Below are 20,570 nucleotides of genomic sequence, written 5' to 3'. Positions count from 1 at the left end.
CATGGGAGACTTCTCAGTAAGGGGGGAGCACTAACCTTTAAGTCTTGAAATTACTGTGCTCCTCCCTTTACTGGGGAGAAGTAAGACTATACAGCTAAGACTGAAATGGTAATACAAGGAAGGAAGGGAAACAAGGCCCTGGACTGAGGTGGGGAGATTTGGAGAAATTTTCAAAAGAAAGACAAATGGGTCATGGTGACAAACTAAAGGGCTGCAAAAGTCAATGAGCCAAAGCTATAAACCTAGGTGACTAGAGGAACTGAAAGGAGAGTGAGACTATTTTAGAGAAAGAATTACTATGCAATCATTGATCTACTTCAATTTCACTAGTTATATGCCTTGCCCAGTCAATGAGAAAACAGCTGACAGAAGATGAATTGCCTTCTACCAACTAGCAAAAAGTCTGGAAACGATATCTGACTACTTTTCACACCAAGGACTAAAACACCAAGAAAGCAACTGCGCCCAAGGCACTAACAAAACACTAAAAGACTCCCAAGCTACTCCAGTCTTTAGAGGCAATAGGTAAGGCTGTGAGTTAAAATGACTGGATGACAAGATGTGATGGGAAGGGAGAAAAGAAGCTCTTAGACAGTACATTTACCTCCTTACTGTCCTTCTGTCACTTAAATGTAGGCCATTTCCCTTTCTCCAGCCAGTAAGGGGGAGGGGGGACAGAAAGAGGAACAGAGAAAGAGAGAAACAGAGTGAACCACCAGAGCATAAAAGAAGCAGGGGAAACACTATTTCAAGAAGAAACAGGGTACTTAGAGTGAAATTTTATAAGGGTGTAAGTGAGAGACTTACCAAAGGGTAGTCTAGTTCACAATTAGGAGGCTACTCTGACCTAGGGAACACATCACAATCATCATTTTTAAACAGTTAAATCATGTCTGGTAGCCACCAGTAAGGCAGACACCAGCTCCTCTACTTAAAACACTTTCAATCTACAAATTTAAAATTTGCTTTCACAAGATTCGAATCAAACAAAATCACATAGGCTCTGCCTGCCACCAACAGATGAAATTAGCGATTCCTTGTATGATGTGTCACTCTGGACTTATGAACTAGGCATAACAAACATCATTTCAGAAGCTAAACAGAAAGAGAAATGCTTCTTTATATTTTTTAATGATTTCCAGAAAAAAAAAAAAGGGACACATTCACATATATTTGGCTTGTATGAATGAAACTGACTTTAATTACCTAAAACAACTTACTGATAGGAATTACCCCAGTCCTGACAATGGGATAATAAACTTTGATAGTAATACAAGTGTCCTGTATTTCTCTTAGAAGAAAATGTGCCCAGAAGACACCCTCGTTCCTTAAACTAAAAATCATTTAAACAACCTGAATAAAAGTGCATTTTAAGCCATTAAGAAAATATTTTCTACCCCATCTTTAGACTATTCAGGGATATTTATTAACTTAGTACTTCAAAGTAATATTCCAAAATAGTATACTCTTGGAAAATCAACTCATATAGGAATAGAGACAAACTCTCTGCTAATTTCCTCATATATCACAATCTATTCTGCATTAGAAATAACAGCTAAAGGTGATCAAGGGAAGTTAGTACCACTGTACATGTAAGTATTCCCCAAATAATGTAAGCTAAGAAAGACTTACATTAAGGCATCAAACACTACACTTTAAGTACAATTAACTACTTCAGTGATGGTTTCTCTTGCCTCATGGGCCAAATGAGAAAAAGAAGACTGAAAATCTGATTATTTTGCTACAGAATATTGGATACTTCTCAGAATTAAAAGCTATTTCTTGAGGGCTCATCTTATTATATATTTACCTTAACCACTCTTTTGTTCCAGACAATAACCAGTGTATATGAAGGAGGTCCTTATAACAGTGTTGTGGACTGGAAAACACAATTTACCCTCCTCTTCTAACCAAGTACCCATCTTCCCAATGGAAGGGGTTTGTAGATGTATTCATGAGATTAGAAAAGGAAAACCATACGACGAGCTTTTCTTGATCCAAGCTGAAATTCTCATTATAAACTACCTTATATGCCAATAGGTTCTTACCAAATACCTTCATCACAGTATCTAAATTCAAGAAGATCTGTTATATCCTCAGTTGTCATCAAATCTATAAGCAGATTTAGATTAATGGCCAAAACTTATTAAAGTAGTAGATATCATACATGCTTATGTGTAATTAACCTCACACCTCACTGGAAGCAATATTTAAGGGATAACTATGGTATATGTAAGTTAAGCTTATAGGAACATATGAAACTATATAACCAGCAATTTGAAATCTTCCACACTTACACAAATAGGATTTTTACATTTGCATCTTTTCAGTGACCAAAATACGCTATAATTCATCTTCTCTTCCCTAACTAAATTCTACTAGAGAAAGATTATATATTTCTAAAGAATCATCATCATTTTCCAAATATCTAGTCAACTACAACAGTCAGGGATGTATTTTTTGAATGTACAAAGTAAAAGAAATGATGCCTTTCTATGTAGAACAAATGATATCTTTCAAATAGCAAAGCATAAAGCATGTTTCCCACTTTCATTTATACCACTTACAAGAATTTATTTGCTTTTGTATTAAAGGCAGAAATGCATATCAAGTTAGATTTTTATTTTTATCAATCACAGTTACATTTGTCACTATTTTGATAAGACTATGCCATAACTTACGAGGGGAAAGAGACAAGTTGATAAGCACTTTAAGAAACCACTAATATTTAGAATCAGACTTTTAAAATTAAAAGCCTCATCCATTTACTCATTTCAGAAGGTCGAAAAGGCACTAGAAGCACAGAGAGATTGTCAGAACAAGCGCAATCCTCCTCCAAGGTACTTCTTCCATCTTATAATGACAACTCTATCCACTTGGCAACCTTTCCTTCTCTATTCATTACCTTACAAAACAAAAATCTCTTCTATACGCCAGACATGATGCAAAGTACTTAATATACATTATATCTTAATCTTACAACCTTGCAAAATAATTATCCCCACTTGCAAAATAGGAAATTGGAGGGTCAGAAAGATAAAGAAATTTGCTTAATATCACAGAGCTACAAAGAGGTAGAACCAAGAATGAACTAGGTCTTTCCAGCTTCAAAGTCACTCTACTTCTACTATTGTCAGTTATCCCGGAAACTCAGACCCTAGAACTATTTCCATAATGCATCAACTCTCCCTGAAAGGGATGAACTATATTACATACCTAGGCTTCTGGGGGGAAAAAAAAATCTGAGTAACAAACGTATGTTTGAAGCACACAAGAATATTTCAATGTAACAACATATATATTTACTATTTACAAACACATATCTCTTTTACATCATCACATCAACTCTTGAAGCTGAAGTAGGAATTATATTATCCCTATTTTATAAATGAGGAAAATGAAAGTATGCAGTATGTGACATATAGTATATGCAAATATTTGCTAAAGGATTAAGACTCAAATAGGCTAAGTCACTTGTGCAAACTAGTGGCAGAACAGGGTTCAAAACCAGGTCTCTTTTAATTCTAAAACCAGCGGTCTGTACAACAAAATACAACTGTTTTCATCATTATATACTGAGTTTAAGTACAAAACTAAGTACAGTTATAAAACAGAACTAGACAGATAATTTATTCACTTCATGGTCACATTTTTAAGCTGTTTTTGTTAGTATAATACTGATAGTGCAATTATCATCAGAAGACCACAGGGGGCTGGAAGCTAGTCACGCCAGCTCATTACTTCAGTGTACACAATTTTAATACCACAGGGTGGACAATTTGAAAGTTACCCAAAACAGCAAATGTATTCAATCATTCATTCACTCACTGATTCCTTCATCTAAACAACATTTATTGAACACCTATGATGTGACAGAAGTCGGAAAAGTTTAAGTGCCTACAACGTACCATGGACACGTTCATAAACAGTCTCATTTTGTCTTCCCAGAATTCTTCAAAAGAGGGCTGTATCCTCATTTGAAAGGTGAGAAAAAAGAAGCTCAGAAAGGTTAAGTAACTTTCTAAAGTTAAGTGGTCAAGCTCAGTGCCATTTCCAAGTTCTATGAGTACAAGCACAGGTATACACACAGGCATCATCTTCTGGTCCCACGTAGCTGGCAGTCTACCACTCTACACCACGACCAAACAAGAGTGAGAGCCCAACCCTACATTGTTCAAAACGTACATTTTACTGTTAAAAGTCCTTTCAATATGCACACAAAAGAACTGGAAGGATATTCATTAAAATGTTATCAGTGGTAGGGGTATGTACTTTTTTTCTTCATTATGCTTTTCTGTACCATGAAAGTATACTGCTTTCAGGAATCAAAAAATATGTCAGGAAATCTTTTGTTTTCACAGTTTAAGTTATTACAACTGCAGGTTGTGACCCATCCTGTCACACATAGGGAATATTCTGAAAATAGCAAACTGGGGGAACACTGGGGTAAACAGCCAAGGCAACTCCCAGCAGAGCCAACTGGGCCAGGGCTGAGGAGATCAATATTGCCAGCAACCCTGTTATGGAGTTCTACCTTATTGGGTCAGATCACCCGATTTTTTAAAAAAACAAAGCACAGAATAGAAAACAAGAAAAAAGAAAACATCAGCAAACAACATACATAGTAAGTACAGTTTTGGAAATTGTGTTTTAGCTACATGACTTAATTTTTTTCTTTTGTGGCCCAGCCACGTGGCATGCAGGATCTTAGTGGAAGTGCGAAGTCCTAACCACTGGACCACCGGAGAATTCCCGACTTAATCTTCTAATAAGCTGCACCTTCTTCACAGCATGACAGCTATACTGCCCTCCTTGCTGCTCCTTGAATATGCCTGTGACACTTAGGAACTTTGCATTGGCTAATGCCCTTGCCTGGAAGGCTCTTCCCCCCAAGAAATCCAAATGACTAACTTCCTCACCTAGTTCAAGGCTCACCTTCTTGGTGATGCTTACAAACTCCCACTCCCCTGGACATTCCTGATCCTCCTTACCCTAGCTGTACCTTTTCTTTTTTCCATACACACAATAAATTATTATTAAGCACTTAACCTGTGTAATTGTACTAGAAACTAAGATCTAAGAATAAGAAAGTGTGATACCTTTTTAACACTTTTTGTTCCACAAAATCATAGAAGCACGCAAATAACATCTCCTATAAGTCAGACACAAAACCTGTATTATTCCTCAGAGGTTAACAGGCAAGATAACAAAGGTGAAAAGCAGCAGATCCAAGATTTGAGCCCACATCTCTGACTCCTAAATTAAATATTCTCCTAAAAGTCTTCTCTTTAGTTGATATATTTTCAAGTTATTATTAATGGAAAATATTCGGTGGGCCAAAAGGTTCATCTGGTTTTTTCCATAAGATGGCCCTAGTAGCACTTAGTTGTCTTCAACTTCATTCAAAGCAATTTTGTTAGATTGTATTGTGACAGCTATCATATCAGCATGCATTTAAAAAAAGACATCAAAATTGGTAAGTTTTTGTGTAGCCATTTTAATACTGAAGATGCAAGAAAAAAAGCAACATTTTTGGCATATTATGCTTTATTATTTCAAGAAAGGTAAAAACGCAACTGAATTGCACAAAAACATTTGTGCAGTGTATGGAGAAGGTGCTGTGACTGATTAAACGTGTCAGAGTGGTTTGCAAAGTTTTGTGCTGGAGATTTCTCGCTGGACGAGCTCCATGGTTGGGTAGACCAGTTGAAGTTGATAGCGATCAAATCGAAACAATAATTGATAACAATCTTCTTATACCACACAAGAGATAGCCGACATACTCAAAATGTCCAAATCAAGCGTTAAAAATCATTTACACCAGCTTGGTTATGTTCATCGCTTTGATGTTTGGGTTCCACGTAAGTTAAGCGGAAAAAACCTTCTTGACCGTATCTCCACATGTGATTCTCTACTGAAACATAATGTAAATGTTCCGTTTTTAAAACAAATTGTGACGGGTGATGAAAAGCGGATACCGTACAACAATGTGGAACGGAAGAGATCTTGGGGCAGATGAAATGAACCACCACCAACCACACCAAAGGCTGGTCTTCACCCAAATAAGGTGATGTTGTGTATATGGTGGGACTGGAAGGGAGTCCTCTATTATGAGCTCCTTCCGGAAAGCCAAACGATTCATTCTAACAAGTAGTGCTCCCAATCAAACCAACTGAAAGCGGCACTCGAGGAAAAGCATCCAGGATGAGTCAACAGAAAACGCATAATCTTCCATCAGGATAACGCAAGACCACGTTTCTTTGATAACCAGGCAAAAACAGTTACGACTTGGCTGGAAAATTCTGATTCATCCACTGTATTCACCAGACATTGCACCTTCAGATTTCCATTTATTTCAGTCTTTACAAAATTCTATTAATGGGAAAAATTTCAATTCCCTGGAAGACTGTAAAAGGCACCTCTAACAGTTCTTTGCTCAAAGAGAGAAAAAGTTTTGGGAAGATGGAATTATGAAGTTGCCTGAAATATGGCAGAAGGTAGTGGAACAAAAGGGTGAACACGTTGTTCTATAAAGTTCCTGGTGAAAATGAAAAAATGTGTCTTTTATTTTTACTTAAAAACCCCAAGGCACTTTTTGGCCCAGCCAATACTTCACTTTACCTCTGGAAGATACGCTATAAGACCAGAGTACAGGCACAATTAAATAATAAACAAACTGGACAATTTCTAAAACAAATAAATAGAACATGCTTTAAAATGTAGCACAGTTTTTATAGTTCTAAAGCAAAATTAGGGTATATGAAACTGTTCATTCAAAGATTAAATAAAGAACCAAGTATTTTGCAACACTGGTACTTGTGTTAATTGTGAACAGATCACAAGACTTCCTATGAGAATCAGTAACCATTCTTTTTTTTTAATAACTTTTTAAAAATTTTATTTATTTAATTTATTTTTTTTGGCTGCGTTGGGTCTTTGTTGCTGTGCGTGGGCTTTTTCTAGTTGCGGTGAGCGGGGGCTACTCTTCATTGCAGTGCATGGGTTTCTCGTTGCGATGGCTTCTCTTGTTGCAGAGCACAGGCTCTAGGCGCCTGGGCTTCAGGAGTTGTGGCTCGAGGGCTCAGGAGCACAGGCTCAGTAGTTGTGGCGCACGGGCTTAGTTGCTCCGCGGCATCTGGGATCTTCCCAGACCAGGGCTCGAACCCGTGTTCCCTGCATTGGCAGGAGGATTCTTTTTTTTTTTTTTTTTTTTTTTTTGTGGTACGCGGGCCTCTCAATGTTGTGGCCTCTCCCGTTGCGGAGCACAGGCTCCGAACGCGCAGGCTCACGGACCCCCAGCCGCTCCACGGCATGTGGGATGTTCCCGGACCGGGGCACGAACCCGTGTCCCCTGCATCGGCAGGCGGACTCTCAACCACTGCGCCACCAGGGAAGCCCCGGCAGGAGGATTCTTAACCACTGCACCACCAGGGAAGCCCAGTATCCATTCTTAAATACTGGTGCTAGAAACTGAGGAATGAGTCAATTTGAGTAGCTGTTTTCAAAGAATTATTTTGACTACAAAAAAAAAAAAAAAATGTAGCTCTTTCAGAATGTGAAGTCATTACAGAAACGTGAGCTTTTACCAGCTAGCTGGAATTTTACTGCAATTGAGCCAGAACCATAGTAATAAAATGAAAGGAATTGAGAAATATCCAAATTTCTCTCTCAGATCAGATTCACAACTGAAACTGTTCTTTACTCACAGATAGACTTTAATGTTGTGTCAGTAATATTTTAAGAGTTGGCATTTCCCCCTACATTTTACAAAACTTCAAATACAACAAAACACCTAAACAGCAGGCATGTAAATATGAGTATTTTGTCCAAAGGGCCAAGAAATTTTAACTCCATTTAATATTTTACCTTATAAACTTATTCACGATCTCTACTCCATCACTAAATCATACTTTCTTCACATTTTGGAATTGGCTCAAATTTAGAAAACTGCTATATGTATTAAAGATTAGCCTGTCTTCATGAGCTCATACAACTTCTGGCCTTTTTAAAGTATGCAGGAAGAGAGATGCACAGTAATTTCTGAGTTTATCAAATTAGAAGATTAAGTTCCTGGCAAAGGAACCCTTCTGATACCTGAGGCAAACAAAATGTTATCAACAGGCCATCTTTTTACAGGTAATTTTACTAACTAAAAATGTAGGTACGTACTTAATAAAATTTTCTCTATATCATTTCTAAAAATGAAGACTTCAAAAGGGACTTTATCACAGAGACAAACTGTAGGCCATCAAGTCCCAACGTCCCAGTCACATTCCACTTGGAAGGTCTGCTAGACTCCTCCAAACAGTCTATGCAATCCTACTCAATTTTCAGTTGAAAAACTAAGCCTTCAAGAAGGAAAGAGATTTGCCCTAAATGACCTTGTGAACTAGTAAAAGAAAAATACTAACACTCCAACTCTTATTTTCAAGTTTTAACTAGTATTCTCTGGTGCCTCCCTAAATTTGCCATTAGGCAACAACCAAAAGCCAAATCTGTGCTAATAAGATTATTGACGCTTTTTTCCAGGTTATTGCTATTCCTTGGACAGGTAAAATATGTGTCCCTCACAAGTCGTGAAACACTATTCGAGGCATTTTCCTCATTCTTTACCTCACCTTTGTCTTGGTTTCTGAGACAGACAGCAAGAGCAAAGCTCTAGACCAGCTCTATCCAATGGCACTTTCTGCAACAATGGAAATGTTTCAGCACCTGGATTGTTCAATACAGTAGCCACTAGTTGCATGTGACTACTGTGCCCTTGAAATATGGCTACTGTGACTGAGAAATGGAATTTTTTATTTTATTCCATTTTAATGAATTTAAGCTTACAGTACAATTCTAGATAACTATAACTTCCGTCATTATACTGCCTGTGACCCAGTAATGGTTCTTATATCCCTTCCCGCCTACTGAACTGAGCAAAACATTAACGATAGAGTCCCATAGAAATAAAAAGTCCTCCAGTTCCTTTTTTCCAGGGTCAAAAATTCTTCTGATTCCTAAAGACCTTTTTCTAAAATCTCTTAAATCCAGTTACCAAAGCTTCCACCACTAGACCCTTATAATCTTGAGGAAGAAATGGGTGAAGTATTGGCACTCTACTATTCACCCTGCAGTTTTCTTTAGCTCCAATACTAGAATGTTTTTCTGAGATGATTTCTTCCTTCATTTTCATTGTTTTTCTCTATTATTTTAGTAATGTTCATGTCTACAAACTCAGGTGCCTAAAATTAGATACATTAAAATATAATGTTGGGGCTTCCCTGGTGGCGCAGTGGTTGAGAGTCCGCCTGCCGATGCAGGGGACACGGGTTCGTGCCCCAGTCTGGGAAGATCCCACATGCCGTGGAGCGGCTGGGCCCGTGAGCCATGGTCGCTGAGCCTGCGCGTCCAGAGCCTGTGCTCTGCAACGGGAGAGGTCACAACAGTGAGAGGCCCGCGTACCGCAAAAAAAAAAAAAATAATAATAAAATATATGTATATCTATATATATAATGTTCAAGGTTCTACATAACGAGAAAATCACAGAGCTAGAGGAATCAGAGATCTTGACCACAATATTACCGTGGGAATCAAAGCAGTTAGAATTTGACTGCAATCTTTACAAGAATAGAACCAAGACCTAAGATCCATGGCATTACATAAGAAACTTCTCCAAAGTCCCTTTTTTGTCCCTCTCCTCTTGAGTGGAGTAATCGGAAAGCTGGTGAGAATCCACTAAAGACCATGATTTTTATTTTGGCTAAGATAATAATGAGCTGTTCTAATGGAAACTGGCCAAAGGGTTTGCCAGCTTCTTTAGGGCCAAGTCTGACATCTGGCCATGTCAGTAAGTCACACAGCAAGACTCCTTAAAAAAAAAATGAAACCAAAAAAGCAGGTATCCAATTCACGTTAAAGATTTATTAAGTTATTGAAGGATACAAGCCTTCTTATTCATTCCACTCAAGCCTGAAAATTAACCCATCAATTTAACCTTTCAAGGCTCTACTCTTATCTTCCTTCAAGAAGATTTCTCTGATTCTGCCAATGAGAATAAATTTGCTTCTTTTCAAACATCTACAGCTGTACTTCTCATACTTTAATGGGCATATACGAATCAGCTAGGTACACTGTTAAAGTGCAGATTCTGAATCAGTAGGCCTGGGGTGAGGACACTGGAAGAAGATCCCAGATGATGCCCAGGCTCACCGCCACATTTCTGTATAGCAAGATCTACAACCCACTTCTACAAATACCTTAAGGGCACCTATCACTTTCATTTTGGAATTCTAATTATTTACATACACATCTTATCTCCCCCACTGAATTATAAATTCCTTGGAAGCATGATATGAATCTCAATTATATTTTTCTTTTCCACAGCAGACAGCAAACAGGCATTCAAACGCTAGGAGTAAAGGAAAGAAAAATACCAAAGAAATAAAGTTCCTGCAGCCTGGGCCATAGGTAGTTCCTCTCTATGGAATCAAAGGTAGGTTAAAGAGCACTGAATTCTGTGAAAAGTCAAACTGTTTTTCATTTACTTGGTTAAATGAAATACAGTGCAGTAATATCAGAAAAGCTGTGGCCAAAGCATGCCACTCCTTACACTGGATAGCAGAGTGATGGGGCACAGACCTGCAAAGCTAGCAGATTTTTTGGGGAAATACCCAATCAAATAATAAATTTATTAATTAAGGGAGTTACAGGAATATCCTTTTTAAAAAACATAATAGACTACACAAAGAATCACTGAATCATCAAATCCAGTAAGTTTAACTTATAGACTAAAAAATTTAGTTAGGTGATTTATCCAAAGATACAAGTGTATGGAAGAGGTGGAACTTGTACATAGATGCCCTGACAGCTAGTCCAGTATTCTTTGCACTATGCTACCTCATGAATGGACACTACATGAAGAAATAACACTTTCCATCATTCTTAAACTGTATCTTGTGAGCACATCTATTCTGAATTACTGGAAGAAGAATGAGTAAACAATTTTTTGAAAAGGGGGCAACTAACATAAACACATACATACTCAAGCAGGAATATAAATGGTTAATAAATATGAAAAAAATCAACTTTGGTTGTAATCACAGAAATGTAAATTTAAATCAGATAATATTTTTGGTCTACTAAATTGGCACAGACTACAAAAACACCCACTGTAACTAGAGTGTAAGGAAGTGGGCATACTCATACAGTTTTGTTTTGGGGTTTTTTTCCAGAAAAATTGCTTTAATTTGTTTGCATAATACCAAAGTATTTCTCCCTTTTTTAAAAAAATACATCTTTATTGGAGTATAATTGCTTCACAATACCGTGTTAGTTTCTGTTGCACAACAAAGCGAATCAGCCATATGCATACACATGTCCCCATATCCCCTCCTTCTTGAGCCTCCCTCCCATCCTCCCTATCCCACCCAGGTGGTCACAAAGCACCAAGATGATCTCCCTGTGTTAGCTGCTGCTTCCCACTAGCCATCCATTTTACATTTGGTGTGTATATATGTCAATGCTACTCTCACTTCGCCCCAGCTTCCCCCTCCCCGCCATGTCCTCAAGTCCATTCTCTATGTCTATGTCTTTATTCCTGCCCTGCCACTCATACACTGTTGACAGAAATAAATGTCTGTACAACTTTTCAGCAGGGCAAATTTGTACAATGTATCAGAAATCCTAAATAAAAGATATACCATAGGATCTAAGAAATACAATTCTGGAAAATTAACCTGAGGATATATTTGGAGATCTGCAGTGAACATCATTGTATATGTATCATTTGTACATTTTTTTTTAACAATTGTGAAAAGCTGGAGATGACCAATAACCATATTTTATATTAAAAATACCACAATTTATATTAAAATAATAGTATTTTAACAAACGATGAAGTAAGATATAGTGCATCTAAAAGTTGAGCTACTATAGTGTGGAAAATGTTTTCAATTAACTGACAATCAGACATCTTTTCCAAGGCTTTTACAAGTTTTAACCCAACAGAAATATTACTGAATAGAGTAATATATTCCAGTGCTTCTCAATCTGGCTGCATCCTTGGATCAACTAAGAAGATAAAGGGTTAAGAACTCTGTGTCAAAGAATGCAAATGGCCTTTACACAGAAAAAAGCTCATATGAAAAGAGAATCAAGTTAAAATGCACTGAGATAGGGCTTCCCTGGTGGCACAGTGGTTGAGAATCTGCCTGCTAATGCAGGGGACACAGGTTCGAGCCCTGGTCTGGGAGGATCCCACATGCCGCGGAGCAACTAGGCCCGTGAGCCACAACTACTGAGCCTGTGTGTCTGGAGCCTGTGCTCCGCAACAAGAGAGGCCGCCATAGTGAGTGGCCCGCACACCACAATGAAGAGTGGCCCCCCTTGCCACAACTAGAGAAAGCCCTCTCACAGAAACGAAGACCCAACACAGCAAAAATTAATTAATTAATTAATAAACTCCTACCCCCAACAGCTAAAAAAAAAAAAATGCACTGAGATACCATTTCTCACCTATCAGATTGACAAACACCCAATCATTTGACATCAACCTTATTAGCAAGGGTATGAGAAAAGTCTGTTACATTGTTGGTGAGAACTCAAAACGGCAAAACTCCTTCCACTATCTAGCAACATCTACAAAGTTACAAATACATTTACCATTTGCCTGAGCAACGTCAATTACAGGAATCTATCTCAAAGATACACTAGCAAAAATAGTTTTGCAAAGTAGTTTAACACATTTGTTAAAGCAAAAGAATGGAAACAATAGTAGCACATCTACCCAGAGGAGCAATAAGCAGTTTAAAAGAAATAGGGAATATTTCTATTCTGATCTCTAGGATATACTTTATAGAGTTTAAAAGGGGACAGAAAGAGGTGGAGAGAGAAAGTATGAATAATATGCTAGAGTTTATCAAGGGGAGGGAGAAACAAATATACACAAATATATAAGTGCAAGTAGATTGCTTACATTTTCTTTTTAAAAGGAAGAATTTTTAAAAAAATTTTTAATTTTAAATGTCTCTTATATTAGGAGGAAGTTAAGGCAGTAGAATAGACAGGGATAGAAGTTGGCCTGCTGTAAACATAGTTTGCTTTAAAGATCTGCTTTGGAAGCAGTAAATTTTACATAATTATATATTAGAAGATATTTTTTAAAAAACTGAAAGCTAAATGAAACAAATGAACCGAACCATATATTGAGTTGACGGTGAAGCCCACATAAATTTAACTACAAATTTATAGGGAACAAAAGGAACAGAGAAACATGAAACTACACTATGAGGATCCAATCAGCAATATTCAGAATGTAGCAAATTCTACAGGACAGAGGACCCAGTTTCCCCAACAATAAATTACAAGGGAAAAAAATGAGATGGAGAGTGAGCCTATAGATTTGTAAAGTTTTATAAGACACATATAAGCCTATTGGGATGTATGAACCTAATATAGCTCCTGCTTTGAACGTTCAATTTGTTTAAAAAAAAAAATTTTTTTTTTCTTTGAAACAGTCAAGAAAATCTGAACATTGACTAGATATTTGATCACATAAAGAAATTTCAGTGACTTTTTCTAGATGTGATAATGGCATTCTGGTTTTTGCTTTGTTGTTTAATTCTTATCTTTTAGAGAGACATACTAAAGAAAAAACAAATGACCTGGGAATTAAAAACAAACAAACAAAGAACAGTGTTTGGATCCCACAGATATAACTAGCCTGATGTAGGGCCTACACATCATTGTATTAAAACTGCCCCAGGCAGTTCCAATGAGCCACCAAGTTTTGTAAACCACTGATCTGGGGCAAGTCATGTCAATAGGATAAATAACTCACTGAGTTATGAATGGAACTACATGTCTCCAAAAGTACTCTTCTTGAAGGTAGGAATCAGTATTTATCATTGGCACTAATGGCTAAAACTGACATCTCTGAATTCTACTGTACTTATTTTTAAGGTACTTATAAAGTTAAATAAATGTTTACTTAGCTCTCTGATTTACTTAGTTTCCTAAGCAAACTTTTCTTGGCTTCTTATACATATTGAACAAACCAGGAGCAATAATGGTAAAAGCCTTAAGATCCAGGCACAAGGCAATTAGAGCTAGTAACAACTTATGATCTATAAACATAAACCATTAAGTGATTAACAAGAAAGCATTCTCAATAAAACAACTGGAGCAGGTTACAAACCTCTGAAGCACAGAAGGTCATTTAGGCTATATCAGACAACTTCATTCCAATTTAGTCTTATTTCTCTTATCTCACCTTTTCAAAACTTTTGTATACAACCAATGCAGGAAGAACAACTGCTAAGAAATAATTAATTTAAGGGGAAAATGATCACTTTTAATCCTGAATAAACCCATCTCAGGTAGAAAGATAAGCAGAAAAGGGCTAATTAATAAGTAACTGATCCTTTGGTTAGTGATAAATGAAATGTCCATTTAACTTATCCTATAAGCTGCCAAGTAATGACTGTCACAAAGCAAAATGAAAAGATAATGCCGAGGGCTTCCCTGGTGGCGCAGTGGTTGAGAGTCCGCCTGCCGATGCAGGGGACACGGGTTCGTGCCCCGGTCCAGGAAGATCCCACATGCCGCGGAGCGGCTGTGCCCGTGAGCCATGGCCGCGGAGCCTGCGCGTCCGGAGCCTGTGCTCCGCAACGGGAGAGGCCACAACAGTGAGAGGCCCTCGTACCGCAAAAAAAAAAAAAAAGATAATGCCAAGATACATCTGGCTGGGTGCTTTCCTCAAATTCAGGCAGCTCAGTTCTCCTTAAAAGAGCACACAATTGGGAAGGAATTTCCCAATCCAGACATTATATACATGGGGTTTTAGCAGAGAAACCTTGCTGTCTCCAGCATTCCAATCATCCACAAAATATGATGAACAGTTATGGAGGCAGAGATTATACAGTTCAGAAACTAAAGTTGTAATCACATACCTAATGGATCAATTCAAACCCTTACAGAAACAATAAATATTCGTGAGGTACAGAAAAGGTATCAGGAGAATTATGCCTCTCTGCATTTGCCAGGTGACTCAAATTTTTCTTCAGATTTATCCAAAATCAGTGCACCCCTATACTACCACACTTTGTCCAAGACATGCTGCAAATTCAGTGGAGTTTAAAAATAATTTAAAGGCAATGGGGGTGTTTCAAAAAGCAAGCCTGAAATAAAAGAACTCATTCTCTAAGACCCTGACTTTAAAGATATCTATACATAAAAGCTCAGGGGGAAAAAGTTATCACACTGAACTTCTGTGTTTAGTTACCCATCCCAGAAAGGCTTTTTAGGCATAGAATGATATGTCCCAACATGCTTTTGACATCAGGGGGAAAAAAAACCACTACCTGCCTGCAGAAGTTTAGGATTTTATGTTCCTGCTGTTATCTTATAAACACCACTAACTCTCAATACATCTAATTCTTTAGGGCTGAGGTAGAGTTTACCTGAAAAAAAAAAAAATTATTGTGGTAAGAGAATATACGGCTTCTTATAGCAGGCCATTTAAGGAAAAAAATGACCTCAGCTAGGGGGAAACTTGGATATTCAATGGCTGTATGTGGGAGGGAATAAACTTGAAGTCTGAGAGGGGAAGTTGGAGGGAGGAGGAAGAAAGCACATTGGAGAAGATAAAGGGTATATTTTTAGACAGGTGGGATACTGAGTAAGCAGCTTCCATCAATAGAACAGAACTGCCAGTTAGATAAGTATTTCAAACTGTGATCAGACAGATGTTCTATAAATATTTGCTAACTGGTATATGACTATTAGAACTACTTTGGTAAATACTGTGTTCAAACTGAATCTAGCTCGACTTGTAACTCTGGCTTACTAAACCTTTTCTTGGGCTTTATTTTCCAGCATACTAACCTTTACAGGTATTCTCGAAAATGTCTTCTATTCCTCTACATTTACTCAGAGAGATAAGTATACAAAATGTTAACTAGATTTTAAAAGTATTAGAAAAAACTCTTTTTTATGCTTAACAGGGTTTGTAGGTTTTCTATAAAAAGTATGAGTTATTTCAAAATAAATTCTTTTCTCCTTCTTAAACTTAGCTCTACAACCAAACAGTGCATCTGATGTAGTTTTCCTATTCAGTATTTCAACTTTTCTTTCCCATCTCTTAAGATTTTTTGCCCTTCATATTTTTTGTAACCTAAAAGTAATTTCTGGCAAACAACTCATAATTCAGGCCATGGATATGGAAAGATTAGTATCTATTATCCTTAAAGAGAAAGTGGTCTCTGATAACAATGAGTATTATTCCAGTACTGCTAGAAGGAAGAGAGCCACAGAGTATAATGCAATTACCAAGAAACAGCTCTCTACAGAGTATTTTCCTCTATACAGAAGCCATTCATTACCATATAATTATAAGAATTCCCAATAAGACACTTCATCATTTAACATCACCATGTTTATATGCAACTTTTAGTTCTCAAAAGTACTTTGACATTCCCCTTAGTTTTCATAGCACTTATCCTCTGAAAAGGTCCAAATACTGTGTTTGGCCTTTGAATATGACTTGAAAATCACAAAGAAAAGAGAGGGGAGAGAGGAAGGAGAGGGGAGAGAAGGGAAAATGGGGAGAGAGGGAAAAGGGAGAGGGAGAGAGAAACTATTTCAAACACAAATATTAAAAATGTAACGTGATATGGCAGAATAAGCACTGCGAGTCAAGAGATCTGCTTCAAATCCCAGTTCTGCTGGTAACCAGCTATACGCCTTCCTGAGTCATTTAATTATATTTTTTTACATTGTCAAGACTGATTTTGACTTAGTGTTCACCTTAAATTTAGCTTTTTAAAAACCTACTACAATTAAAGTACTTCAAATATCGTATTATAACACTAGCTCAGTTAAAGGTCCATCATTTTACCACCTGGAGTTAGTCCTTTACTTTTGTCTCAATTTGACCTGCAGCCTGGATCACTTAGGCTGCACCCTCAAGATGTATTTGGAGGAAGAGGGACTGTAGGAAGATTCCTTTACAAGATGGGATGGTGCTGAGCCGGTGAGGAAGTTAAGGAATAAGTGCACATGCATGCAGAAAACCTGGTCATTCACAAATCAGGAGCACTGAAGAACAACTCTGTTTAAATTTCGGGAGGTATAACCAGATTTGAGGGCGGCTCTGAGCTGAGGCTTGCTGGTAATCACAGCCTCCACCCTTCAAACCTTTACTCCCCCAGTGGACACCAAACCAATTTCCAGTTCCGGGTTCCCAACCAATCGTATCAAGCCACAACAGAGGGCTCCGCCGACCCGGGCACCGTTTTAGGGCTCCAGAGCGAGATGCACAAGACCCCAGCACCTGTCGGCCTCACATTCTTCCCAAAAAGAGGGGGTGGGAGGGAACAGTAGGTCTATGCCCCGACCTTCTGTACTCAGTCTACCGCAAAGTCCGTGAGCCCTCTGGACTGAAACAACCTCCGAACTCCAGGGGAAGGGGCGCTGCTCGCCGTGACCCTCCCACAGATCCTTCTCCCAGGGCTAATCTCCGGTTTATAGGTCCCACCTCCGACCGTGGCTTCTCAGGCCTCGGGAACCCCGGGCCTGGGAAGCTGACAGACGGATGCCGAGAATGAAGGCAGCGGGGGAGGGTGCACTCCTCGCCACCAGGGGAAAAGATAGGAAAGCAAGGGTAGCGGCAACTGTGTCCCCCTCGGCGAGGGCGGCAGGCCATCCGAATATCTGCCGAAGGGTCTGTCATTCCTTTACTCACTCACCAGGAGCAGCAGGGAGCATCTGAGGTCGGGTAAGGATAGGAAGACGGCAGGACTCATGGTAACGCCGGGGTCCGCGGCACGGACTGGCGTTGGCGGCTGGGACTGGACAGGGTTGGGTTGGGTTAGGAAAGGGCTGGGCTCCGGGAGCCGGCGGCAGTGGAGGATTCTCCCGGCAGCTGCACCTCGTCCTCTCGACCCGGAGCTCCAGCGGCGAACACCCGGGACAACTTCCAGAGAGGCCTTGCACACCCTCACTTCCGGGTCCTGCCTACCTCGGAGCACATCGGAATATGTAGTCCTGCCCCATTCTCAAAGAGCACGTCATTGGGCACCAAGAACTCTTTTCCCATCAGGCTATCGGCCCTGGTCCACCGAGCCCGCCGCGCGCGGGGCTCTGTGGGATAGAAAGGGCGGAGGGCGGGAACTACAATTCCCAGAAGGCTGTGCGGTCGAGCGTCTCGGGCGGCCTTCCGAGGGGCTCCGCCAGTTTCAGCGTGGTGGGCTCTGTCCCAGCCGGATGTAGTGGCCTGACCTGGCAGGAGGGGCGGCCCAGCGGGGGTCGTGCCTCCTGGAGCCGCCCCCAGGACGTGAGTCCTGGAGGAGGCGAGGGTGAGTAAGAGGGGGCCTGGCTGGGGAGGCTCCTATCGATCTGCACTGCTTGGCCCCTGCCTCAAACTCACGACCCTCCTGTCCTGGGCTGTGGACTGAACCTCCCATCACTGGCCTCCTCGCCTGCTGCCTCTTCTCTCTGCGCTAATTCTTGCGTTATAAAGCCCGAGCCACCCCTCTGGGTTTCAGTGGAATGTGTCAATGACTTACCCCTAATTGTCTCTTTGGGCTCCTGTAAGGAATAGATGTGGGATGGACTGGGAAAGCACGTTGTAAACTGAAAAGCTCAGCGCGAGAGTGATTGCTACTAATGCATGGATCACACCTGCAGGATAATTTAAAACTTCGTTAGCCAAGCAGTTGAGGAACAACCTGGCTGCCCCCGTTAGCTCTCCAGCCTCATCTACGAACACCCAGCCAGGTCCACGTGCCCCCAATCGTAGACACACAATTCACAACTAAGTAGCCGTGAGGCATTTAACTCTTCTGTGGTTCTCCCTACTCCTTGCCTTTGCTTCACCTCCCCTGCTGCCCGGAATGGCCCTAACCCCTTCTCTACCTGGATAGCCATCTCAAATGTCGCCATCCCTGAGAACGTCCCAAACAACCAACCATTTGGTCCTAATCAAAATTACTCTTCCTTTGCTTATGACTACAGCACCACTAGTTTTCTATGGTTTTAATTATTAGAGCATTTATTACACTGGCTTGTTCTATAGTTAGTTAATGATGATTATACCTTTGCATTGTATAGCATTTCATAATTAACAAAGTGGTTTTGATTTTCATTTGTAAAAAATTTACAAATAGCATTAGCGCTAAAAAAAAAAATACGTATGCGTTTGAGCTTAAAAAAAGGAGGGGGGACCTTAAAGAATGGATTTCTCAGGCTGACAAAATTAAACAGTGATGGAGCCAAGATTTTTATTTAGGTCTCCTCTCTCCTAGTCCAGTGTTCTTATATCTATACTACTCAGTGACCTTTCTGACGGAGAGATAGAAATGAGGAATTAAAAAAGAGCAGAGACTCATGAGTATGAACTCATTACTCCAAGAAACTAAACTTTGACCCTGCTCACCCTCTGGACTTAGCACTCAGCCTATGACTTTTCATTCAACAAACATTCACTGAACACTAGCACCTGTTACTGTGCTAAATGCTAAGAATTATGAGATGAAGTATATATAAATATATTGGGCTGGCCAAAAATTTCATTTGGTTAGTGAATACGATTTTCAATAAAGTTCTTCGTGAAAATGAAAAATGCCTTTTATTTGTACTTAAAACCGAACGAACTTTTTGGCCAACCCAATATATAACAGGTACAATTTTTAGTTTATTTTCAAAAGTTTTTTGTGATTCTTATGTGCATAAAACTCTGATTACCTAGAGTCTAAAGTGATAGGCATTAGAGTTCAGTACAGTGCCTAGCACATAGTTGGCACTCAACTTGTTGAATGATCAACTTGGTGTACCAATTTCATGTTTCATATTTTACAGAAAAGCAGAGCTGAGGCAGCCTAAGTGTTCACTCCATATTATTAACAGAACTGGATCTTGATCCCAAGTGCAATTACTCCTCTACCGTGTTTCCACCTCCACCCCTGTTTTGTAGCTTCTTTCAAGTCACCTTAATATAATCCTGCATATGACTGGTTTTTCTGACATGACAGACATGCTCAGACATGACAGAGTCTCTCAAAACGCCCATTTCTGCCAAGACGTTAACTCAGATTGTCAGCAAAATAAAGCCATGAAGAGCTGACTTTACCAAAATTAAGAAAATGCTTTCACTCTAAGGCAGAACTTGAACCAAAAATCTTCATCAATGACAGCCAAGTACTAGCTCATGAGTTGTGATAAATTTATTTTACAAAGCTCTCAGATCCTTGGGAGCCACAGAGATTGGAGTGTCAGTTTCTGGTAAAATCAGAAGAGGGCTTGCTTACCATTATTGCAGATACTAACTGTAGCTAATTAACAGCTGCTCCCTTTAGATACGTATGCTCCACTTTGCCATGTTCCCCATGACTCCCCATGTTTCTTGCCCTTGTTACCTCCCTGATCCTTGTAGGCATTCAACTTTGGAACTTTGATATAGCATCTTTGCTTTAGGATGGAAGTTTAAGATCATTGATGAAACTACCCCTCTTTCCTTCCCATCAGATGCTTGAATTCTTCCTGCTGCATTTCTGACATAATCCAGCCTCTGCTTAAACACTCTTATGATA

The 20,570-nt window shown here is 39.3% G+C and overlaps 2 protein-coding genes across 4 annotated transcripts in view; one reads left to right on the top strand and one right to left on the bottom strand.

The window, feature by feature from the left end:
• Positions 1 to 17,982, bottom strand: part of ERP44 (endoplasmic reticulum protein 44) — a 92,475-nt gene extending 74,493 nt beyond the window's left edge. The window contains exon 1 of the mRNA XM_027105370.1: positions 17,730 to 17,982. Coding sequence (XP_026961171.1) covers positions 17,730 to 17,786 — 57 coding nt within the window. The 5' untranslated portion in view covers positions 17,787 to 17,982. The remainder of the gene's footprint in view (positions 1 to 17,729) is intronic.
• A 173-nt stretch (positions 17,983 to 18,155) lies between these two features.
• INVS (inversin) overlaps positions 18,156 to 20,570 on the top strand; it is a 145,280-nt gene continuing 142,865 nt past the window's right edge. For 2 of the 3 annotated variants that reach the window (XM_027105365.1, XM_027105362.1), the window contains exon 1: positions 18,156 to 18,338. The gene's annotated coding sequence lies outside the window, so the exon portion shown is untranslated. The remainder of the gene's footprint in view (positions 18,339 to 20,570) is intronic. The other variant, XM_027105363.1, reaches the window with a different exon arrangement.

This window comes from Aethalodelphis obliquidens, unplaced genomic scaffold (assembly GCF_003676395.1).
Source record: "Aethalodelphis obliquidens isolate GAN/ISIS:26980383/991018 unplaced genomic scaffold, ASM367639v1 scaffold7, whole genome shotgun sequence".
In the NCBI taxonomy this organism is placed as follows: domain Eukaryota; kingdom Metazoa; phylum Chordata; class Mammalia; order Artiodactyla; family Delphinidae; genus Aethalodelphis; species Aethalodelphis obliquidens.
The sequence above is the reverse complement of the archived record's forward strand: the minus strand, read 5'-3'. Positions and strand labels throughout refer to the sequence as shown.